Source organism: Schistocerca americana, chromosome 4 (genome assembly GCF_021461395.2).
Source record: "Schistocerca americana isolate TAMUIC-IGC-003095 chromosome 4, iqSchAmer2.1, whole genome shotgun sequence".
NCBI lineage: Eukaryota > Metazoa > Arthropoda > Insecta > Orthoptera > Acrididae > Schistocerca > Schistocerca americana.
In genome coordinates, this window is record NC_060122.1 from 709,593,283 (window position 1) to 709,614,813 (window position 21,531).

At 37.5% G+C, this 21,531-nt stretch overlaps 1 protein-coding gene across 2 annotated transcripts in view; it reads right to left on the reverse strand.

Annotated features, from left to right (window-relative positions):
- Positions 1–17,673: 17,673 nt before the first annotated feature.
- The window catches only part of LOC124612642 (probable Dol-P-Man:Man(7)GlcNAc(2)-PP-Dol alpha-1,6-mannosyltransferase), a 179,714-nt gene continuing 175,856 nt past the window's right edge, over positions 17,674–21,531 (reverse strand). For both annotated transcript variants that reach the window (XM_047140943.1, XM_047140942.1), the window contains exon 9: positions 17,674–20,062. In XM_047140943.1, coding sequence (XP_046996899.1) covers positions 17,893–20,062 — 2,170 coding nt within the window. In that variant the 3' untranslated portion in view covers positions 17,674–17,892. The remainder of the gene's footprint in view (positions 20,063–21,531) is intronic.

Below are 21,531 nucleotides of genomic sequence, written 5' to 3' on the forward strand. Positions count from 1 at the left end.
AGAGTGGGGAAAGATGTACTGGAATCTTGACTAAAGCCAGGCTGCCTCCAGAAAAAAATATTTTGTATTATTTATTGACACCGCTCGTAGCTTCACAAACACTATCATACACTTGTTCGTTGTAGTGTCTAAGAGCCTACAAGTCATCTACTCGGCTTTCCCAACAAATGACAATGAGAGGTTTTACAGTCAGATTGGATACTTGTTTCCTCAAAGTACACCACCAGTAGGTAGATTCAGAAAGAATTCATAATTCACTACAGAGAAAAGTGTAGTGTTGTCTCCAAATGTGAAGACAATGTACGGAATGCATCTTTTAACAGGCATGAGTGCACATTCTCATTAAGGTTAGCCTTGGGGGAAACTTAAGCACAATTAGATAGGGACTTAACCACAAAAGTTTACATTTCTTACACATTAATACTAATTAGGATGATGCTTGAAACAGAAGTTAGTAGCAGCTTTTAACCACACATTCATAATTACCTTGCAAGGAAACCCATATCAGGTTTTGCTATTAATTATGATACACCCTGTACACAAATTTTACATTTGTTGCCTCTGGCAGCCCTCCCAGCTTGATCCCACAAGTGGCCACTTGTGTCACAGGTTTTAAACTGACCATAATTACCACTTCAACTCAGGAATGCTACCATATGTATTGGAAGATGAAGAGTGATCACTCAATAAAAGCCAAATGCTAGCCTCCTTGCCTGATAGTGTTACGTTTTTCTTCTTTTTTTTTTTTCTTCCTTCTTTTTTCAGAATAATAACTATTTTCCTACCTGCACTGGGCACAACCCCTGCTGTCCCATGGGGATCCAATTCCACTCTCTGTGTCTACGTAGCAGCTCACCAGCTACGTAAAAATCGTGCTTACTCATGTCTTCTTCACTTTCCCGCACTAAACACAGCTTGACAAGAATTCACTCTGTTTATAACTTTAAAAATTACTACTTTTACCAAAGTAAGTTAACAATGACACATTCGCTTTCCGTACAGTCACACTGCTTGTAGAATGTGTCACCTTTAACAGCATATTCCTACATGGAATGCCATCAATACCAAGGAGTCAAATGACATAGAAATCTAAGATTGACATAGCACACTTACATTACAGCAAATGTAAGTATTACTAATGACTCTACTGCAAGTTCCCAGTGTATAGATATTCAAAAAGATGTTCAAAAATATAGAATTAACCCTTTAATTCATAGTGTAGCTGATCAGCTACAGACATCATTTCTTCGATGTATCCTAGACAGAGCAACATTTTGTAACAAATTCATTATGTAGTTAAGTGTATACACTCTACTGCAGCTGCTAAGCTGCTAGTGGTTCTTCATAGCGATCGTAAATGGCAGGATGAACTGAACCAGTTTGACAATCAGCTGTGTGGACGTAATGCTGTGTGTGTGTTTTGGCGGAAAGTAGAGATGTATTTTGGTGTTTGTGCACTGATTTGTGGGTTTGAAAATTACTTTTTTATTTTGAAAACATAAGTAGATATGGTGTAGACAGTTAATTTGAGTGTTTTTATGATAAATTTGAAATTAGGTCTGTTTTTGTCTCTGCAGTGACTGTCAACAATATTGCTTTGTTAATTTAATTTAAAAAAATTTTCAATATTTTTTTGTAATGTAGGCACTATAAACTAAACATGGTAATTTTTACATCTTGAAATAAAAAATCATGCATTTAAGGGTTAAAGTTTTATTGTTGTTTTAAAATCAAGACAACATATGCACAGTTATTGTATCAAACTTTAATTAGAAAATAAGTGCATGGTTGAACTGTTTGAAAATGTGGACACCATCTGAAACACCACCTTAGCTTGTGGACAGAAGATAGTGACTGTACTTTCACAACACTGGCGCTGTTTTGAAATTACACAAGTTTCTTATTGGTTGATTGTTTCTTGACTCGCAGAACTCCTTCCAATGTGTCTCCTGTAAAGCTATTCTGTAGAATCGTATGGACTACTGGGAACTGTCATTAGTCAACTGCAACTGAACTTTAGCATTTAGAGTGGTTAGTTGTTCTCCCACATAGGTCACAGAATTACTGCCCACGCCAATTACAAGATTTGGACCTTTTGCAAGCTGTGCACAGTTGAAGACCTATTTAAGGGATTCAAACTCTTTAATTGCACGTTCAGTTAATATTACTTCTGTGCTCCCCGCTGCTTCTCAGGAACCTGTTCTCTAAATAGTAATTTGTCACCACTGATTTGATTAATGCAGGGAGACAAAAACAACAGTGGTTTTAGATATGGTGTATTTTCACCACCCTCACCACATAGTCTACACTTACGGATTTCTTCCTGTACACCCATCAAGTGTAGGTCTTTCTTAAAGACCCCATGGCCAGACATGAGTCCTACAATGAGTTTAAGCTGTTTTCTGGTCAAGTTCAGGATTACAGAACTTCTCTTGAAACATGGTTTCAGCATCATTAGCTTGCCATCTTTTTGTTTTTGGACCATAGACCAATATTCTATGTACAGCCTCCTGACCCAGCTACACACTATTTGATTTTACCTTCACTTTAGTGATAATTAGGACAAGTTCTGGTCCATTAAATGCAGTCATCGCACCTATCCTGTCCAGTCTATCAGCTTCTTCATTGTCACTTATTTCTGAGTGACCAAGACCCACAGCAGGTTTACCCTGTTGCTTTCCCCTAATCTCTCAAAGGCTTCATGGCACTCTGCAACAATCTTTGATATCTCTGCACGTGCTGTCACTATTACTGATCTCTGTAACTGCAGACTAACTAACTAGCTTTACGGGCCCCCAATGTCATGAAATGAATCCCACCTAGTTTTATCTTTAGTCCATGTATTATTGTCTTCAATGTCTGCCTGCTTAGCTGTGTGGTAACGTGCTTGCCTCCCATGCAAGCAGGCCCTGGTTTGATTCCCAGCAGTTATAATTCACCAGCCAGAGAAACACTACAAGATGCTCTAGTCGACGAGAGGGTTGTTGCATTTCACCTAAGCATTTGCTTTCACGTTTTACTGCTAATCAGCCAAAAAATCTTTTATTTCAATCCTGAGATTTACCTTGCTAAGCCAAAACAATATGATCACTCCCCAGCACGAGACTGGATGCTGCCTGAAGGCACTGCAGCATGTGACACACTGTGAAAAAAGTGTGTCAGCACAGCAGAATCAATGGGGGATCACCCTAGTGAAGATATTGGCCGCAAATGGGGAAATCCACTGAGATAAGGACTTTGTTGAAGAATAGATTATTATTACGCAAGGCCTATGAACGAGTAACTCGAAAACAGCAAAGCTGGTCGAATGTTCACATGCTGCTGTCATGAGCATTTACAGAAAGAGGTAGGAAGACAGTGAAACTACCACTAGGTGCTAAATTTTTGGATGTCCATGACTCTTCATGGAATGTGATCTGTGGCATCTCTGCCGAAAAAGCCCAATGCTGGTGAACACACAAATGATTCAGACCACACCATTCATTGTACATTGTTGATCATGAGGCTCCACAGAGAGCACCCCTGCATGTTCACATGTTGACCCAACAACATCGTCAATTACAATTGCAATTGATAAACAGACCATCAAGATTCGACCATTGATCAATGAAAATGTGTCGGCTCTTTGGGTGAACAACATTTTTGCTACACTAAGTCGATGACTGTCTGCACAAACGCCTTCACTGGGGTGAATGGCGGCTCAAAACATGCAGCGCACCATGGACGCAAGCTGATGGGAGCAGTATTATGCCATGGGAGACATTCTCCTGCACTTGCTTGGGATCTTTGGCAGTAATTGAACACAAACTGGCAGCTGCAAGCCACCTGCATCCATTCATGCTGATATCTTCCCCAATGGCGATGTCATCTTTCAACAGTATAGCAGTCTATGACTTGGAGCCACTATCACACTACAGTGGTTCAAGGAGCTATTTAGTGAACTCACGTTGATGTCTCAGTGACCACACATACCTGATGTAAATCCTACGGAACCCACTTGGATAGCTATTGGGTGCCATCACCATTTATACAAATCTCCTGAACAGGCCATGAAGGCTGAATGTTACCGTCGGGCCGCCGTGTCATCCTCAGCCCACAGGCATCACTGGATGTGGATATGGAGGGGCATGTGGTCAGCACACCACTCTCCCGGCTGTATGTCATCAGTTTCCGAGACCAGAGCCGTACTTCTCAATCAACTAGCTCCTCAGTTTGCCTCACAAGGGCTGAGTGCACCCTGCTTACCAACGACGCTCAGCACACCAGATGGTCGCCCATCCAAGTGCTAGCCCAGCCCCACAGCGCTTAATTTCGGTGATCTAACGGGAAGTAGTGTTACCACTGTGGCAAGACCATTGGTGCGTATACAAATCAGTGGCCCATTATTTATGCGAGTTACATGACTTGTGCATAGACATCTTATGTCACTACTTTCACAAACCAACCAACAAACTTTCGGATCAATGATAAGCAGAATCAGTGATTGTATTTCATTACAAAGATGGAGAAACAAGTTGTCAAGCAGGTGGTGGTGATAAGTGTATTCTCATCAGCGTACATCACTGAATGTGTGCTTCACACAATGTGTCTGTCTTTGATGTGGCTTTAAGTGAATATGGATGAATCCTGCCTACAACAGTTGACCAAATTTTATGTCAATTAATGTGGGGTGGTTCAGTTTCATGTCTTTTGGTGTCTAGGAAATCAGAGATAACATTTGCCTCCAGTTCTTGCTGACTTGTAGATGTCTGGCTCAGCAAATGGCAAACTAAACAATGTTCCAACATCTTACACCTGAGTAGTTAGACAGAAAGTCACTGGTGACAAACTCAATAACTTCTTTTATGTTGTCATATATTCCTTCATTTTTTCATAGCCCATGGATCTAGAAGGCATGTATACATGTACTTCTGTCATGCATTTTGCCTTTGTGTCTACAGATACTCTTCTGTTGTGGTTGCAACTATGGTACAGCTATCTGTATTGTTGATACACATAAGCCACCTACATCACATGATCCATGTTTCATGTTATTTTTTAGCTAACTATGTGTCTCCAGGAGAAAATATTTGCTCTATATGGTTCATGCCTGCAACCAATTTTCTGGTTACTGACATTAGCAGCAAAAATGTATTCTGCTCCTTTTGGCAGTTCTCTCTCTGTTGTCTGAATCTTAACTGAGGTGTACCTGAAAACCAGTACAGCTATGCTGTAATGCAGGTGACAATTGTCAAATAACAAGAACTTTTAATCTGAGTATAGGCACAAATATGCATTTTTATATAGCATTCAAGATGATAAGACACCCATCTGAGGGATTTAATTATCAATAATATAACACTGAGAGTGTTAACTGCTGGGAACTGCCTTTTCTGCCTCTTCAGAGGCAGTGCTACATTAGATCTTTATATGCTATAGAGTTCTGGATCTTTAGTATTTAACTCAAAAAGTGTTAATTAGTGAAGATCAGCTTTTCTTTGATGACACGAATTTGTCATTTGCTATTGTTAACAATGGTAGCTCAGAAATAGTGCAAGTTGTTTATTTCCAGTGAGAATTTAAAGAAAAGTGTTGTGAAAGAAATTATATTTTTTCATGGAGGGTTTCTTTGGATGAATTTTTCGAGTTTCATAATAATCTCAACTCATCAACAATGCCTAGAATCACTTCAACCAACTTTTGGTAACCAGCCACCTTCAGAAAAGACTGTTTACATTTTGTTTGTAAACTCTCATTGTAGTCACACATCTGTCAGCGATAAGTTTCTTGGAAGTCGACAAAAAACAATTGATGCTGTGTGATGCGTATCTTGAGACACTACTGAAACTGCACAGTATTGGATTACTCAATTCTGTGTGAATATTTAACTGTGGAAATGATCTGTTCTTGATGAATTCCATACAATTTGATAGAAGCTCAATAAAGGGCCTACATCTACATCTACATCTACATTGATACTCCGCAAGCCACCCAACGGTGTGTGGCGGAGGGCACTTTATGTGCCACTGTCATTACCTCCCTTTCCTGTTCCAGTCGCGTATGGTTCGCGGGAAGAACGACTGTCTGAAAGCCTCCGTGCGCGCTCTAATCTCTCTAATTTTACATTCGTGATCTCCTCGGGAAGTATAAGTAGGGGGAAGCAATATATTCGATACCTCATCCAGAAACGCACCCTCTCGAAACCTGGCGAGCAAGCTACACCGCGATGCAGAGCGCCTCTCTTGCAGAGTCTGCCACTTGAGTTTATTAAACATCTCCGTAACGCTATCACGGTTACCAAATAACCCAGTGACGAAACGCGCTGCTCTTCTTTGGATCTTCTCTATCTCCTCCGTCAACCCGACCTGGTACGGATCCCACACTGATGAGCAATACTCAAGTATAGGTCGAACGAGTGTTTTGTAAGCCACCTCCTTTGTTGATGGACTACATTTTCTAAGCACTCTCCCAATGAATCTCAACCTGGTACCCGCCTTACCAACAATTAGTTTTATATGATCATTCCACTTCAAATCGTTCCGTACGCATACTCCCAGATATTTTACAGAAGTAACTGCTACCAGTGTTTGTTCCGCTATCATATAATCATACAATAAAGGATCCTTCTTTCTATGTATTCGCAATACATTACATTTGTCTATGTTAAGGGTCAGTTGCCACTCCCTGCACCAAGTGCCTATCCGCTGCAGATCTTCCTGTATTTCGCTACAATTTTCTAATGCAGCAACTTCTCTGTATACTACAGCATCATCCGCGAAAAGCCGCATGGAACTTCCGACACTATCTACTAAGTCATTTATATATATTGTGAAAAGCAATGGTCCCATAACACTCCCCTGTGGCACGCCAGAGGTTACTTTAACGTCTGTAGACGTCTCTCCATTGATAACAACATGCTGTGTTCTGTTTGCTAAAAACTCTTCAATCCAGCCACACAGCTGGTCTGATATTCCGTAGGCTCTTACTTTGTTTATCAGGCGACAGTGCGGAACTGTATCGAACGCCTTCCGGAAGTCAAGAAAAATAGCATCTACCTGGGAGCCTGTATCTAATATTTTCTGGGTCTCATGAACAAATAAGGCGAGTTGGGTCTCACACGATCGCTGTTTCCGGAATCCATGTTGATTCCTACATAGTAGATTCTGGGTTTCCAGAAATGACATGATACGCGAGCAAAAAACATGTTCTAAAATTCTACAAGAGATCGACGTAAGAGATATAGGTCTATAGTTCTGCGCATCTGCTCGACGACCCTTCTTGAAGACTGGGACTATCTGTGCTCTTTTCCAATCATTTGGAACCCTCCGTTCCTCTAGAGACTTGCGGTACACGGCTGTTAGAAGGGGGGCAAGTTCTTTCGCGTACTCTGTGTAGAATCGAATTGGTATCCCGTCAGGTCCAGTGGACTTTCCTCTATTGAGTGATTCCAGTTGCTTTTCTATTCCTTGGACACTTATTTCGATGTCAGCCATTTTTTCGTTTGTGCGAGGATTTAGAGAAGGAACTGCAGTGCGGTCTTCCTCTGTGAAACAGCTTTGGAAAAAGGTGTTTAGTATTTCAGCTTTACGCGTGTCATCCTCTGTTTCAATGCCATCATCATCCCGTAGTGTCTGGATATGCTGTTTCGAGCCACTTACTGATTTAACGTACGACCAGAACTTCCTAGGATTTTCTGTCAAGTCGGTACATAGAATTTTACTTTCGAATTCAATGAACGCTTCACGCATAGCCCTCCTTACGCTAACTTTGACATCGTTTAGCTTCTGTTTGTCTGAGAGGTTTTGGCTGCGTTTAAACTTGGAGTGGAGCTCTCTTTGCTTTCGCAGTAGTTTCCTAACATTGTTGTTGTACCACGGTGGGTTTTTCCCGTCCCTCACAGTTTTACTCGGCACGTACCTGTCTAAAACGCATTTTACGATTGCCTTGAACTTTTTCCATAAACACTCAACATTGTCAGTGTCGGAACAGAAATTTTCGTTTTGATCTGTTAGGTAGTCTGAAATCTGCCTTCTATTACTCTTGCTAAACAGATAAACCTTCCTCCCTTTTTTTATATTCCTATTAACTTCCATATTCAGGGATGCTGCAACGGCCTTATGATCACTGATTCCCTGTTCTGTACATACAGATTCGAAAAGTTCGGGTCTGTTTGTTATCAGTAGGTCCAATATGTTATCTCCACGAGTCGGTTCTCTGTTTAATTGCTCGAGGTAATTTTCGGATAGTGCACTCAGTATAATGTCACTCGATGCTCTGTCCCTACCACCCGTCCTAAACATCTGAGTGTCCCAGTCTATATCTGGTAAATTGAAATCTCCACCTAAGACTATAACATGCTGAGAAAATTTATGTGAAATGTATTCCAAATTTTCTCTCAGTTGTTCTGCCACTAATGCTGCTGAGTCGGGAGGTCGGTAAAAGGAGCCAATTATTAACCTAGTTCGGTTGTTTAGTGTAACCTCCACCCATAATAATTCACAGGAACTATCCACTTCTACTTCACTACAGGATAAACTACTACTAACAGCGATGAACACTCCACCACCGGTTGCACGCAATCTATCCTTTCTAAACACCGTCTGTACCTTTGTAAAAATTTCGGGAGAATTTATCTCTGGCTTAAGCCAGCTTTCTGTACCTATAACGATTTCAGCTTCGGTGCTTTCTATCAGCGCTTGAAGTTCCGGTACTTTACCAACGCAGCTTCGACAGTTGACAATTACAATACCGATTGCTGCTTGGTCCCCGCATGTCCTGACTTTGCCCCGCACCCGTTGAGGCTGTTGCCCTTTCTGTACTTGCCCAAGGCCATCTAACCTAAAAAACCGCCCAGCCCACGCCACACAACCCCTGCTACCCGTGTAGCCGCTTGTTGCCTATGTCAATTGGTGTTAGAAAATGTTCAAACAATTGCACCAAGGAAATGCAAAATCTGTATACAATATGTTAAGAGGACTAAAACTTGGTTGTAGTAGTAGGAGCCAGAAACTAAGAAATAATCAACTTTTTGGGTATTCCAAGATTAACTGTAATCAACAAAAGGGGTTTGTTAGCAAAGTATTTGCACAAATATGATCAGTGTTTCTTTGGTTAGACTGGACATTTTGTGAGTACTGCTTTACAGGGCTGAAGAGCAATTAATGCTGAATGGTATATTACAGTTTGCTTGCCATAAGTAATCTATGACAGGAAGAATATTTCATAATTCTCCATCATCATAAATGCAGCTGCCTTACAGCACTTCAAATGATTGATTACTTGACAGAGAGAAACATTCAGTTTATATCTGATTGCTCATATTCCCTAATGAACCATGAAATGACTTCTTTGTGTTCCCTTACTTCAAACCAAAAAATGCATGGACAGTAATTTCCTTGACCTCAAGAAGCTGTTGAAATCACTAAATATCATATTATTTTAGGTATCAACACCAAAGTGGAAAAGAATGTTTCAAATATTTGTTTAAAAGCATTCAAAAGTGTATAAATTATTTGGGGAATATTTTGAGAAACAATAAAATTATTTGTTCATTAACATTTTTCTTGTTTTGCAAGAAATTATGAGGCATCACTCATAAAATAATAGTACCTGCTTCCTTCCACTTAAGTTTTACATGAAAAGACTGAGTAAATAATAATAAAAACAAACAATGAAACTAAACAACAACAAAAGTACAAAAAAATAAAATAAAACAGTACATACACAGTTTTGAAGGAATGGAATTATCACTTTGTGGAATACCTTCTTTCTGTTCTCCACCCTTAACTTGATAAGCAAATCAGTTAACATTTTTAGTCTGTACAATGTGCTTCAGGTAGAACAAAAGATCAAATTTTGTTCTAATTGGTGATTAAATAAAGAGATTTTTAACCTCCCTTTTCTACTATATTAGCTTTGCGGAGACACCATATGTAAACGAGAACGGATAACTACTCAGCACACTAGACACACACACACACACACACACACACACACACACACACACACACACAGAGAGAGAGAGAGAGAGAGAGAGAGAGAGAGAGAGAGGGAGAGAGGGAGAGAGGGAGAGGGAGACACTCTCTCTTCTTCTGAATTTGCGTGAGTGTTAGTGCTCATATAGGATTTTGTCCAAAACCTAAGCAATCTATTATCTTTTCTAAGTGCCTGCACACTGCTCAGAATCTCTTTTATATGAAGGGTGTCAAGCTGTCTTCAACTTTGATATATCATAAATGCTTAATGTATATCACTATAATTTGCTGAAACAAAGAAATGGAAACTATTTTATTCACATTAATTCCTTTACAGTGTTGTACATAAGCCTAATTCCATCGAGAGATGGCTGATGAAACATGAGTCAATTTTAAACAGCTGACATTTTAGTTTTGATGTTCAAGTACAACATAATGTTAATAATTTGAATCATCACATAAGTCTCTAGTATGTAATATATTTTAACTAACCTAATTTTCTCTAATGACTTTTCAGTGTTACAGCCTACGAATGGTCACATCAATTTCTAATCACAAGGAAATATTTACAGTAAACTGTATATAAAAATAATGACCTTCACAGACAGAATACAGAAAACATGAATAAAAGTGATTATTTACTGAACACCTTTTATTATTAATAAGTGAAAATTCAGAAGTATACTATTATTCTTGACACATTTTCTTAAGGCACTGATAATGAAGTCAAACAGACTGAGCATCACAGTCTTCTTTCATACAAATTATTAATAAAATGCAGACTCCAGTCTCAAAATACTCAATTATTTACAGGAAAACTCGTTGAGACAAGTGGTTGTAATACATGATCAATCTTGTAATATAAATATTAACACATGTCCATATGGAGTTTTATAGTGTTAGCAGTACTGAACGGACAAGGACTAATATTAAGATTAAAGCGTAACATTCCAACACAAATAATGAGCTGTCTGAACAAATGCATGATTCTTTCCTTTACAGTTAATGAAATTGCTCATGATGTAATTAGTACAGCATATTTGTCTGTAAATGTTATGATTACAGGTACTCTATGTAATTACTATGACTGCTGTGTGTCAGCCACAGCCAGGAACTTTATCTAGCACACACCATCATTACATGGTAGGCACTGAAACCTTAGATCTGAAAAGTAACGGGTTTTCTGTAGAAGTGACTTGGAAATGAGGCAGAAGAAAAGAGGCACAGGGAAAAGTATGTCTCTTATAACTTGTACTAATGTACATAGGAAGATACAGAATAGACAGACTCAATGAAATTTCAAAACTTTTTAAAGCAATCCAATTAGTTTTGTAATGCACTGTGAAAGAAGAGATACTTGACTAATGATAGAGAGGGAGTCATACACAAAAGATAACTACCACTTTTCATCAATAAGACCCAGCACATAATAAGAAATCAAAAATGAAAAAGATAGTAAAGATAAAAGAAAGAGACATATCTTACCTCTTATAGCTTTCATTTATCTAGACTTGCATTTATTTTTTTACACAATATTCATTATTTTTGTTTTTATTCATATTATTAACATTACAATAAACTGCCAAAATACTTACCACGAGGTTCAAGGATTATGGTTTAGCTGACGTGAATATGAAACAATGAATTTTTGACTTTCAGAAACAAGAGGCTCATCCTCTAGAAATTAGATGGGGGAAAGGACAAAATGAATAGCAAACTGCAGGAATAACATGTGGCCCATATGTTCAGTTCAGTAAAAACAAATTTTATACGAAACTAAATGGTTTCATTCAACAAATTAAGAAAACAACTGCATCTGACAGTGTAAAACTTGTGTCAAGTGGTAATTCTACCTAGTTATTTACTTTAGATGGAAACATTCCACGTGGGAAAAATATATCTAAAAACAAAGATGATGAGACTTACCAAACAAAAGCACTGGTAGGTCGATAGACACACAAACAAACACAAACACACACACAAAATTCTAGCTTTCGCAACCAATGGTTGCTTCGTCAGGAAAGAGAGAAGGAGAGGGAAAGACGAAAGGATGTGGGTTTTAAGGGAGAGGGTAAGGAGTCATTCCAATCCCGGGAGCGGGAAGACTTACCTTATGGGGAAAAAAGGACGGGTATACACTCGCACACACACACATATCCATCCTCACATACACAGACACACCAATTGTCTGTGTATGTGCGGATGGATATGTGTGTGTGTGTGTGTGTGTGTGTGTGTGTGTGTGTGTGTGTGTCTGTGTGTGAGTGTATACCCGTCCTTTTTTCCCCATAAGGTAAGTCTTCCTGCTCCCGGGATTGGAATGACTCCTTACCCTCTCCCTTAAAACCCACATCCTTTCGTCTTTCCCTCTCCTTCCCTCTTTCCTGACGAAGCAACCGTTGGTTGCGAAAGCTAGAATTTTGTGTGTATGTTTGTGTTTGTTTGTGTGTCTATCGACCTGCCAGTGCTTTTGTTTGGTAAGTCTCATCATCTTTGTTTTTAGATATAGTTATTTACTTTGAAAGATTTTACTTACTTTATTAATAACATGAACTAATTTGAGCACTCATCTCCCACACTACAATTCCAATCAATCTGAAATCCTAAGTATTTTTAAGTGACATAGAAAGCAATGAACAAGTACTCAAACGGTTACGAATGTACCAAACACCTCTATTTTGCACTGCTATTGTGTGTAGTCTACAGAATATTACGTGTTGCACGTACAGACTGTTCATATACATTCCTTTACTTCTCTGGACAGTTTTGTTGTCCATGGAGATACAAATTAATCCAAAGCAAGAGGAAGCTTCACATTTTTTATGACTGTATCATGGTTGGCCACTGTTATTATCAGTAGTTTCAGATCAGGAGTAACAAAGTAGGTGGTCTGATAATACAATGAAGGCTCTCATGGCCAGTGTTAATTTCAGTCACTACTTCTGGGCTTTAAGGCCTTGCTTGATGCTTTTATTCAGTCAGATTTCCTCCTCGTCTGCAGAAGGCATATTCACAGACAAATTAGTAACTGCATCAGTAGCTCAGGAGGGGGGGGGGGGGGGGCGAGCTGAATATATAGGCACATTAAGAGATGTATAAATGGCATCACCAGTCATCACATGATGCTGCACATGTGATTGTTAGTGACATCAACCTCAATTAAAAGCAATTGATTGCTACTCTAATGGTGCAAAGTTGCCATCAAAGTCTTATTTAATTTAACTCTCTCTTCATTTCTATTAAAATTCTCATAGCGTTTATAAGTTGAGTATGCAGATGATGCACCATCTAGACTAGAGCACTCGTCTCACAGTAACTCACCTCATGGTGTCTGTTTCAAAAAGCATATTCTGCTACAGGTGAGTTATCAATCTGTCCAAATGGACAGTTCCCTTTATCTCCTCGGTGATTTTTGTTATTTGGGCATTTCGTCACGTTTAGTCTCTTAATGCTGGAGACATCATCAGGGACTATAAAGACACTGTTAATAGTTTCAAACTAAAAAAAAAAAAAAAAAGCTGAGCAAGCCAAAGCATGTATGTGCACCTACACAGCAGTTGAGTTATGATGCCATCAGATTGCTTGCTAAGATCGCAGAGGTGCACCGGCCTGTTATGGAGCTGGGAAAGCAGAAAAGTTGGTTCTGTTTGCTTTATGTAGCACTTAGGCCCGAGTGCTTATTAATTCATATGATCTCTGTGCACATTCCAGCATAATAATGATTGGACCTTGATAAACCTATAGGATATAAATTTGGCGATTCCCTGGTACCAGCGCATGATCTGCTACTACCAATTGATCCATGCTGCCCAGATGACAACTGTTCTTGTGTTCTTTAAGCCAGGTGTTAATGCTTCTTTTGGAAGTTCTTATGCACATTGACTGGGTGTGCAGGGAACTGCTACCAATTGCATCTTTACAGCCTTTGAAGATGTCTCTAGCATCATGAGATGGATCATTAGGTATAGAAACATGCCTCAGACCATGGCCTAATGGCTATGTACACAAAAAAATGACACAAAGAATGTAAATACCAGCTGTGCAAGCTGGCATAGTTCCTTTTGTGTTCAGCTAAGTGAGTATTAAACACTTCTTTTTGTGGTTCCAGTATATGCTTGGTCACAGCTATACAGAATTTTTTACACACCAGCTGTTACTAGAGGCACATGTACGTCAGTTGCTTAATATGCGAGCCGGTTTACTTCCAAAAAGAACTCACTTTCTAACAGGCAGCTTGCAAGAAAAACGGTTACTCCAATAGGGAGTCCAAAAATAGTGTGTTTCAGAACTAATGAGGAACATTGGCTGCCAACAGGGAAAATTTTCCTCCTCCTCCTCCTCCTCCTCCTTTTTCAAGATTGCTGATCACAACGACAACTTCTCGCCAAGCACGAGGTTCAATCGATTTTAAACCAATAAGGAAAATGAAAGAATGCCATAGAATTGCAATACAGGTACATCAACCACTAGCCACAGATTGTATGTGTACAACTCCATGTAGTTGTGACTAAATATATACTGTAAACACAAGAAGAAATATTAAAACATGGTTAACTGAACATAAAAGGAACTTTAACATTGGACTAACTGATAAACAGTCATAGTGGATCATGCCTGTCAAAATAGAGTCCATGAAATAAAATTTTGCAAGACAAGCACTTTAGCTGAGAAAATGTATCATCATGCAGGCTTGGTAGAGAGGCAACAGAAATTTATAAGATCATGATAACTTTGATAGAAAAGAAAAGGGAGTTAAATAAAATACAGAAGTCATCTTTGCACCAGAGTGTAACAAATGATTACTTTTGATCAAGAATAATGTCACTGAACAGAGAGATATATGCATGTGGCATCAAGCAGCAAATTGTGGTGCCCGCCACACAGCTCAAAATGTGTCTTTAAGTTTGGGATCTCTTTGAGCTTGTGATATAGCTGCTGCTTTATCCTTAAAAATTTTTTCCATCGATGGGGATAAAATGTCAGTGACTAGTTTTATACATCAACTGCAACCTCTCCACCCACGTTTTAACTGGTGAAAGGGGCATGATAATTTATGTGGAGCACATTTAGCTTGTTGATGCAATTTTTGTCGAAACACACAAAACCACAGAAAAGCAACCAACATTGTTTAATTCAGTTTCCCTCTGAAATGAGGCACATGTTTTATCCCTGGATCTTGAATGACTTTGCACTGTTTGATACAGTGTTCAAACTACACCCCCCCCCCCTCCCCCCCACCCCCCTCCCCCCCACTATACCTCCTCCATCTTTTCCTCTCCCTTTATTCCTATTGAAATAAATAAATTATTACATGCTAAATACTTGACTCTCTTTTTATCACTGGATGTAACTGGGGCAGGAGAGATAGAATTTACTACTTCAAGATAAAAAAGCCCTCACTGACTGACTAGACAAAGTAATTAATAACTATTATTGCTTACTCTTTCTACAAATGTCTTTGAAGTTGCTGACTTTTGATTTGTATATTTGCCACAGCAGCACGTTCCAATACTCACTGTTTCATGATAAATGCTGACAACATTGCTACAAGGAACAGATGATTTACTTGATTTGCTTAAACTTGTTATATTTTCAACAAGAAAAAAGCCATTGCACTTATAAAAAGAGACAAATAAAGGAACATTTCTATAATAATCAGGGTTTCATTTGTTTCATGAATATGTGGCTTTATCACACCATTTATGATCTCCATTATTGCTCAAATGTAGATAAACCTTTTTTTCATGTTACCATAAAACAGCCTTCATTATATAATAGTATACTGTAACAATCAGTGCTGCACATGTTTTGTCATTGAATCTTGTGCTCTGCTAAGAAAAATCTTTAACACTCATAGTAGTAAGTTTTTACTAATATTCTAAGATGCAGTTTTATCCTGAAGGTCAAATAAAAGATGAATTAAGTATTAATTAATTAAGCTATGTACCATTTGGAAATCTGCTGTTACGCAAACATTACCATTTGTATCTGAAGATCTCACTACTCACTAAATAGAAGTGCTAAGCAACTGACAAGTATGTAGAAAGCACAATAAACTGCTTAGTTCTTGTCTCCTGACACTGCAGTGCGAATGCTTTCGTTAGCTCGAAAAAAGGACTTCGTTGAAAAGCTGATGATGTATTGTCATTTTCTGTGCCTGTCTGCTGATCAACTCTTTTTATAGTTATCGATCCTCATATGAATACCACATATCACACCTGCTTTTTCTATTGAGGAATCAGTTATTATTATCAGTCCTTCAAAACCAATGGATTGTAGAAGACTTTTAATCAACAAAGAAGTACCAGTTTAATCTACACCATGGTACATATTCAACAACTGAACATTGTACGTCATTCCATCCTGTTTCAGAGAATGAAGAAAATACAAAAGACAATATTGGGTGTATGTGAAAACGGAGATGGAAATGAAATGAGAAACAAAAGTACGATGAAAATGTAGATGGCAGAAGTACAAGAACAGAAAGAATACATGAAATTAGATGCGTATTAAAAAAAAAAAAATAATGATGATATTGAGTAGCTATCACAGGTAAGATGAGACTCTTACCTGTCACAGTACTCAATATAATCATCGTTTTTTTCTTTTTTCAATATACATCTAATTTTATGTATCCTTTCTGTTCTTGTACTTCTGCCATCTACATCTTCATCTAACTTTTGTCTCTCATTTCATTTCCATCTCACATACACCCAATATTCTCTTTTGTATTTTCTGTATGAGAATAAGACACTCCTCCTTGTCCTTTTTAAGCTGCCTCAATACAGCTATCACCACTTTTTATAAAAATGAAGATCAATGAAAATAAAAAATGTCAAAAGTAATTACTCTGAACAATACATTTTCCATATGTATATTGTTTGTGAAGAGCTTGAAACAAATGTAACTTATTGATCAGATTTTCATTCATTTTAAACACCAGAAAAAGAATATGAAGGAAGAAATTTCCATATACTGCCTCTAAGAGGCACAAAACTGAATGATAATTGCTACTGACTTATTTCATCAGTGTTTCCAGTCTTTGTGTGATAGCTCCGTTATATCCACTCCATCTCATACTGCAAAATAGATATTTCAATTTATAATATATATATATATATATATATATATATATATGTGTGTGTGTGTGTGTGTGTGTGTGTGTTACGAGTGCGCATCTGCCGCACACACTGATTCCTTTGTCCACTAATCAAATCACAATTCAAATAATTAATATAAGTTTTTCTGTTGGTACTTTTACAGTGCTGCATTGTGAAAAATCATTGGGTCTGTAGGAATACTTCATAAAATTCTTACAACATACTCTTATTAAACAAATAAACAATACATCTCCATTAAAGTATTGTCCACTGCCACATGTAGGTTTCAATAAATGTCTCAATTAATTCTGATTGTCTTTTTAATCTGTCTCTAATAATGATGGTATTATAGAGTAGTTTTTTTGGATAGTCCAAAATATTTAAAGTATATGAGGTGACTAGTTTTGGATATTATTTTTAGAATTTGAGGAAATGAAATGTCATGAGATTATCTGCACAGAAGAGGGCTGAATAAAACAAATTTAGCACAGGATATCAGCCTAATAATACTGTAACAAAAATTGCTTCATGTTTATTACTGAATATAATCTCTAGAAGATGACTGCAATTGTAAAATGGATATGTTTTTGATAAATGAGGTGAACCGTTCAAAGAAAGAATCACAATGAAAATGCATATATATACTTACGAAAGTGATACTTTTTTTAGTATAATCACAAACAACATTTCATATAAAAAAGAACATTTTCATATTCAACAAATGTAAAATAGTGTGATCTCTGTACTAACACTTTACAGTATATTACAAATATAAACAAAATTTTAATCAGGAGTCTTCAAGCGTATTAGACAGAACATCTGTCACAAAGGAAGTCTAGTCACTTCGTAGAAGTGTTTGAAGTTTTTGATCTCTTACTGTCCTTACTGACTCCACTTTCAGGTACATCAGTCCTCTCTGAGATGCTCTCAGCTTCTATCTGGTGATCCACAACAAGATTAGTTGGTTCCAAAACATATTCCTTACTTGCTACATTTTCAGCTTTGGTTTGCTCTGATAAAAGTTTTTCTTTACCAGCTTCCTGAGTAGAGATCACCTTGGATTCTTCTGTATTTTTATCTATAGCAGATGTAACTTCGTCGTCCTGAGACAGTTGGTCCGCAATGACTTTTGACAAAGAATCTGTTACAGATGTATCTACTTTTAACTTTTTCCTTTTCTTGTTAGCTTTCTGGGGGCCAGTGTCAGGTGGTACAGTATCAGTTGCTTCTTTAAAATAACCTTTTCCTGTAATTTCTTCTTTTTGTTTTTCAAAGCTAGCTACTGGCATACCACCAATTTTCAAGTCAAGTTGCTTTTCATCTGCTATTTTCTCACTGTTTCTATGCTCATCTTTGACAGCTGTATCAACAGTGTCCCCACTAATAACATCTGGGACTGAAATAGCTTGCTCTGTTGCAATCTCAAAATCTTTGCTCTCCAATTGCAAATCCTTTTTTAAGGCAGCAGCTTTCAGATGTGAATCATCAATAGCTGTGGAAGGCAACTTCAGTTTCTCTTCTTGAACTTTTTTCTTGATATAATGCTTTACACTTTTGCTAAGACTGCTCTGTTTCATTTCATCTGGTTGAAGAATAATTTCTTCTGAATGATTTGTCTTTTCAGATCCACTACCAGCTTCATATGAAGTTTCTTCAGGCACAACTGTTTCCCCTTCAGTTCTGTCAATTTCACTTTCAGTATCTGTCTTACGTGCTTTATCATTCATACGTTCCAATTTCTTAATTAGATTTTTAAGTTTTGCTCTTCTTTCCATGATTTTTGATTCCATCCCATCACCCACAGAATGGTTTTCAGTTTTGACCACTACACTCTCTGATTTGTAAGTTGTATCTTTTACTGCTTCAGAGGGCTGGCCTGCAGAAGTTGTTTGGCGGGCTGATCGTTTTATTCGTCCGACAGGAGGTGTTTCAAAATATTGTTTTATTTCATTAGAAGGTGTCTTTGGTTCTTCACCTTTGTCCTCAACACTCTGCTTTAGCAAATCAGCCTGAAAATTGATTTCAGTTTCAGTCATAGGCTCTTGAGTTTCATCTTGTGCAACATCTGTAATCATTTCTTCAGTAGTGGTAATCTTTTTAGCTAATTTTAGTTTTTCACGAACAAGTTTTCTTTTTAGCTCTCGCTTTGTATGCAACTCTCCATTTTCTTTTGCACTGTAACCTGTCACGACAGCTTCTCTATTCACATTCCTTACATTTTCTACAGAACTCTCAGGGTTCTGAAGAAAACTGTCAGCTTTGAATTCCAGTTCCATTTGATGTTGTGTATCCTGTGCTTTGCTGATTTCATCTGCTGTTATGTCTTTTGATGCAGATTTCTGTTTTTGTGGCATATCTCCTTGTGATTTAACTTTTGTTTTATATTTCTCAATTATTTTTTTAATATTTTCTTTAATTTTCAGATTTCTCTTATCTTCTTGTGTAGCTGGAATGTCTGTCCTCTTGCCTAGTTCACCTGTTGTAGCTTCTGACTGTTCTTCAGTCACATGTCTTGTTGGAGTTTCTAAAACAGCTTCTATATTTACACGTTTGTCATCTTCAATATCGCCATCACTTTTCCGAAGCTCATCTGTTTCAGGTGACTCACTCAGACCTTTGACTTCTAACTCTTCATCAATTTCAGATACATCTGACTCTTCATCAAATGCAATAGCTTCCTGATTTTCTAACTGCATATCTTCAAAGAAGGCATCTTCAGTTACTAAGGTAGCTTCACCAATTTCAAGGGATCTGTATTGTCGTTCATATATATCACTCTTCAATTTCTTCTTCAGAATGAATATCATGGGTTTTGTCTTTATCTTTATGGGTGGAAATGTGTTATAGTTAAACATAATCTGTGAAAATCCTTCTACTGAATCCAAAATTTCATGCGTTTTTATGTATGGTTTCAAATTTGGAGAATATTTACTTTTTGCTTCAATGAGAAGATGCGTAAAATGCATCATGTCTTCACTTCCATGTTGCAGTCCTTCTGTTTTATTGTACCTGAAACAAACAAACATGACTCATACTCTTGATAATTGTAACCCATGAAAAATTACAAGATGGCCTTTTTTTTATGGTACAGTTATGTTTAGGTGGTTTCAGCACTGTAAAATAGATGTTCAATTTAAAAAATCAGAATGAGTGTTTAACCAACTCTACATGTTGATACTTACTGTGAAATATTCATTTATTTGTATAAACTGTTATAACACTTGCACCAGAACTCTTTCTGTTTCATTAACAGATTTATCAAAAAAACAGTGATTAGCAATTCGGCTTCATTTATGCAAAGGTGAAATCAGAAAATCAAGACTCTTCAGTAAAGGGTGAATCTTCTTCTCTTTGTATCCTTCATGCCAAAACCGTATATCATGGAATTCACTGCTCTCTGACAGTCTTCAATGAAGACCTTCTTCACAGAGGTCAGTATCTGGCAGGAATTACACACATTTGAGGAAAAACAATTCTGGATAGACTAGAACAATGTTCATTAGAAACTTGATTCTTCATCCAAAAAGCTAAATTGAAATTTTTATTCAATGTAAAAGTGCTGGTAGCCTTACATAATGCATGGTGCTTGCTACCAGCATGGCATTAAATATCTCCCTTTCCAACTACAGTATCTTCCATTGTGCTGATCTAATTAAATAAGTGGTAGAAACACCAGGTAGGAACGTCAACAATGTAGGAAAAGATGACTGTTACTTACCATAAAGATGACACTCTTAAGGTGTAGAAAGGCACAATTAAAAAGACACATACACATGAGCTTTTGGCCACAGCCTTTGCCAGAAAGAGAAACACACACTGTTCATTCATACAATCAAGTGTAACTCATGTGCACATAACTGCCAACTCGACCAGTTTGGGCCAGTGTGTCATCTTTATGGTAAGTAGCAATCCATCTTTTCCTACTTTGTAATAAGTGGAGGTTATTTTACATACTTTGATTCCCTGTTGACTTACAGAATTACACAAACAATGTCTCTAAAGTAAATAAAGTATTTATTCAGCTGAAGACATCAGTAAAAATGTTATATAAAGAAGACAGTCGTACATCTTCCAGAGGTCTCTCTAAGTATCTTCTTCTTCTTATAAATACACTCTAAGAATAAGGCAACATCAGCTTGGAATATTGTTAAACAAAAAGGAAACAAAAATAATTACCCAAATGAAACTGACCCCCCAGAAAATAGCTCTGGGCAGAAATGGTGACACTTTTGGATCACTATTACAGTGGCAACTAACATTGCACCCACTAATGAACAACAAAATACTGATTTATTAGGTTAAATTGTTCAGACTGTGTGCATCAATAAGATATGTTAATTTACAACTACAATCCTAAGGAAATTATAAAATTAATCACAACACTAAAAAGTTCTAATTAGCTGGTTATGATCATGTTTCTAAAAGAATATTAAAATTTGTACTGATTTGATAAGATTATCATTAAGTCATTTTTGTAG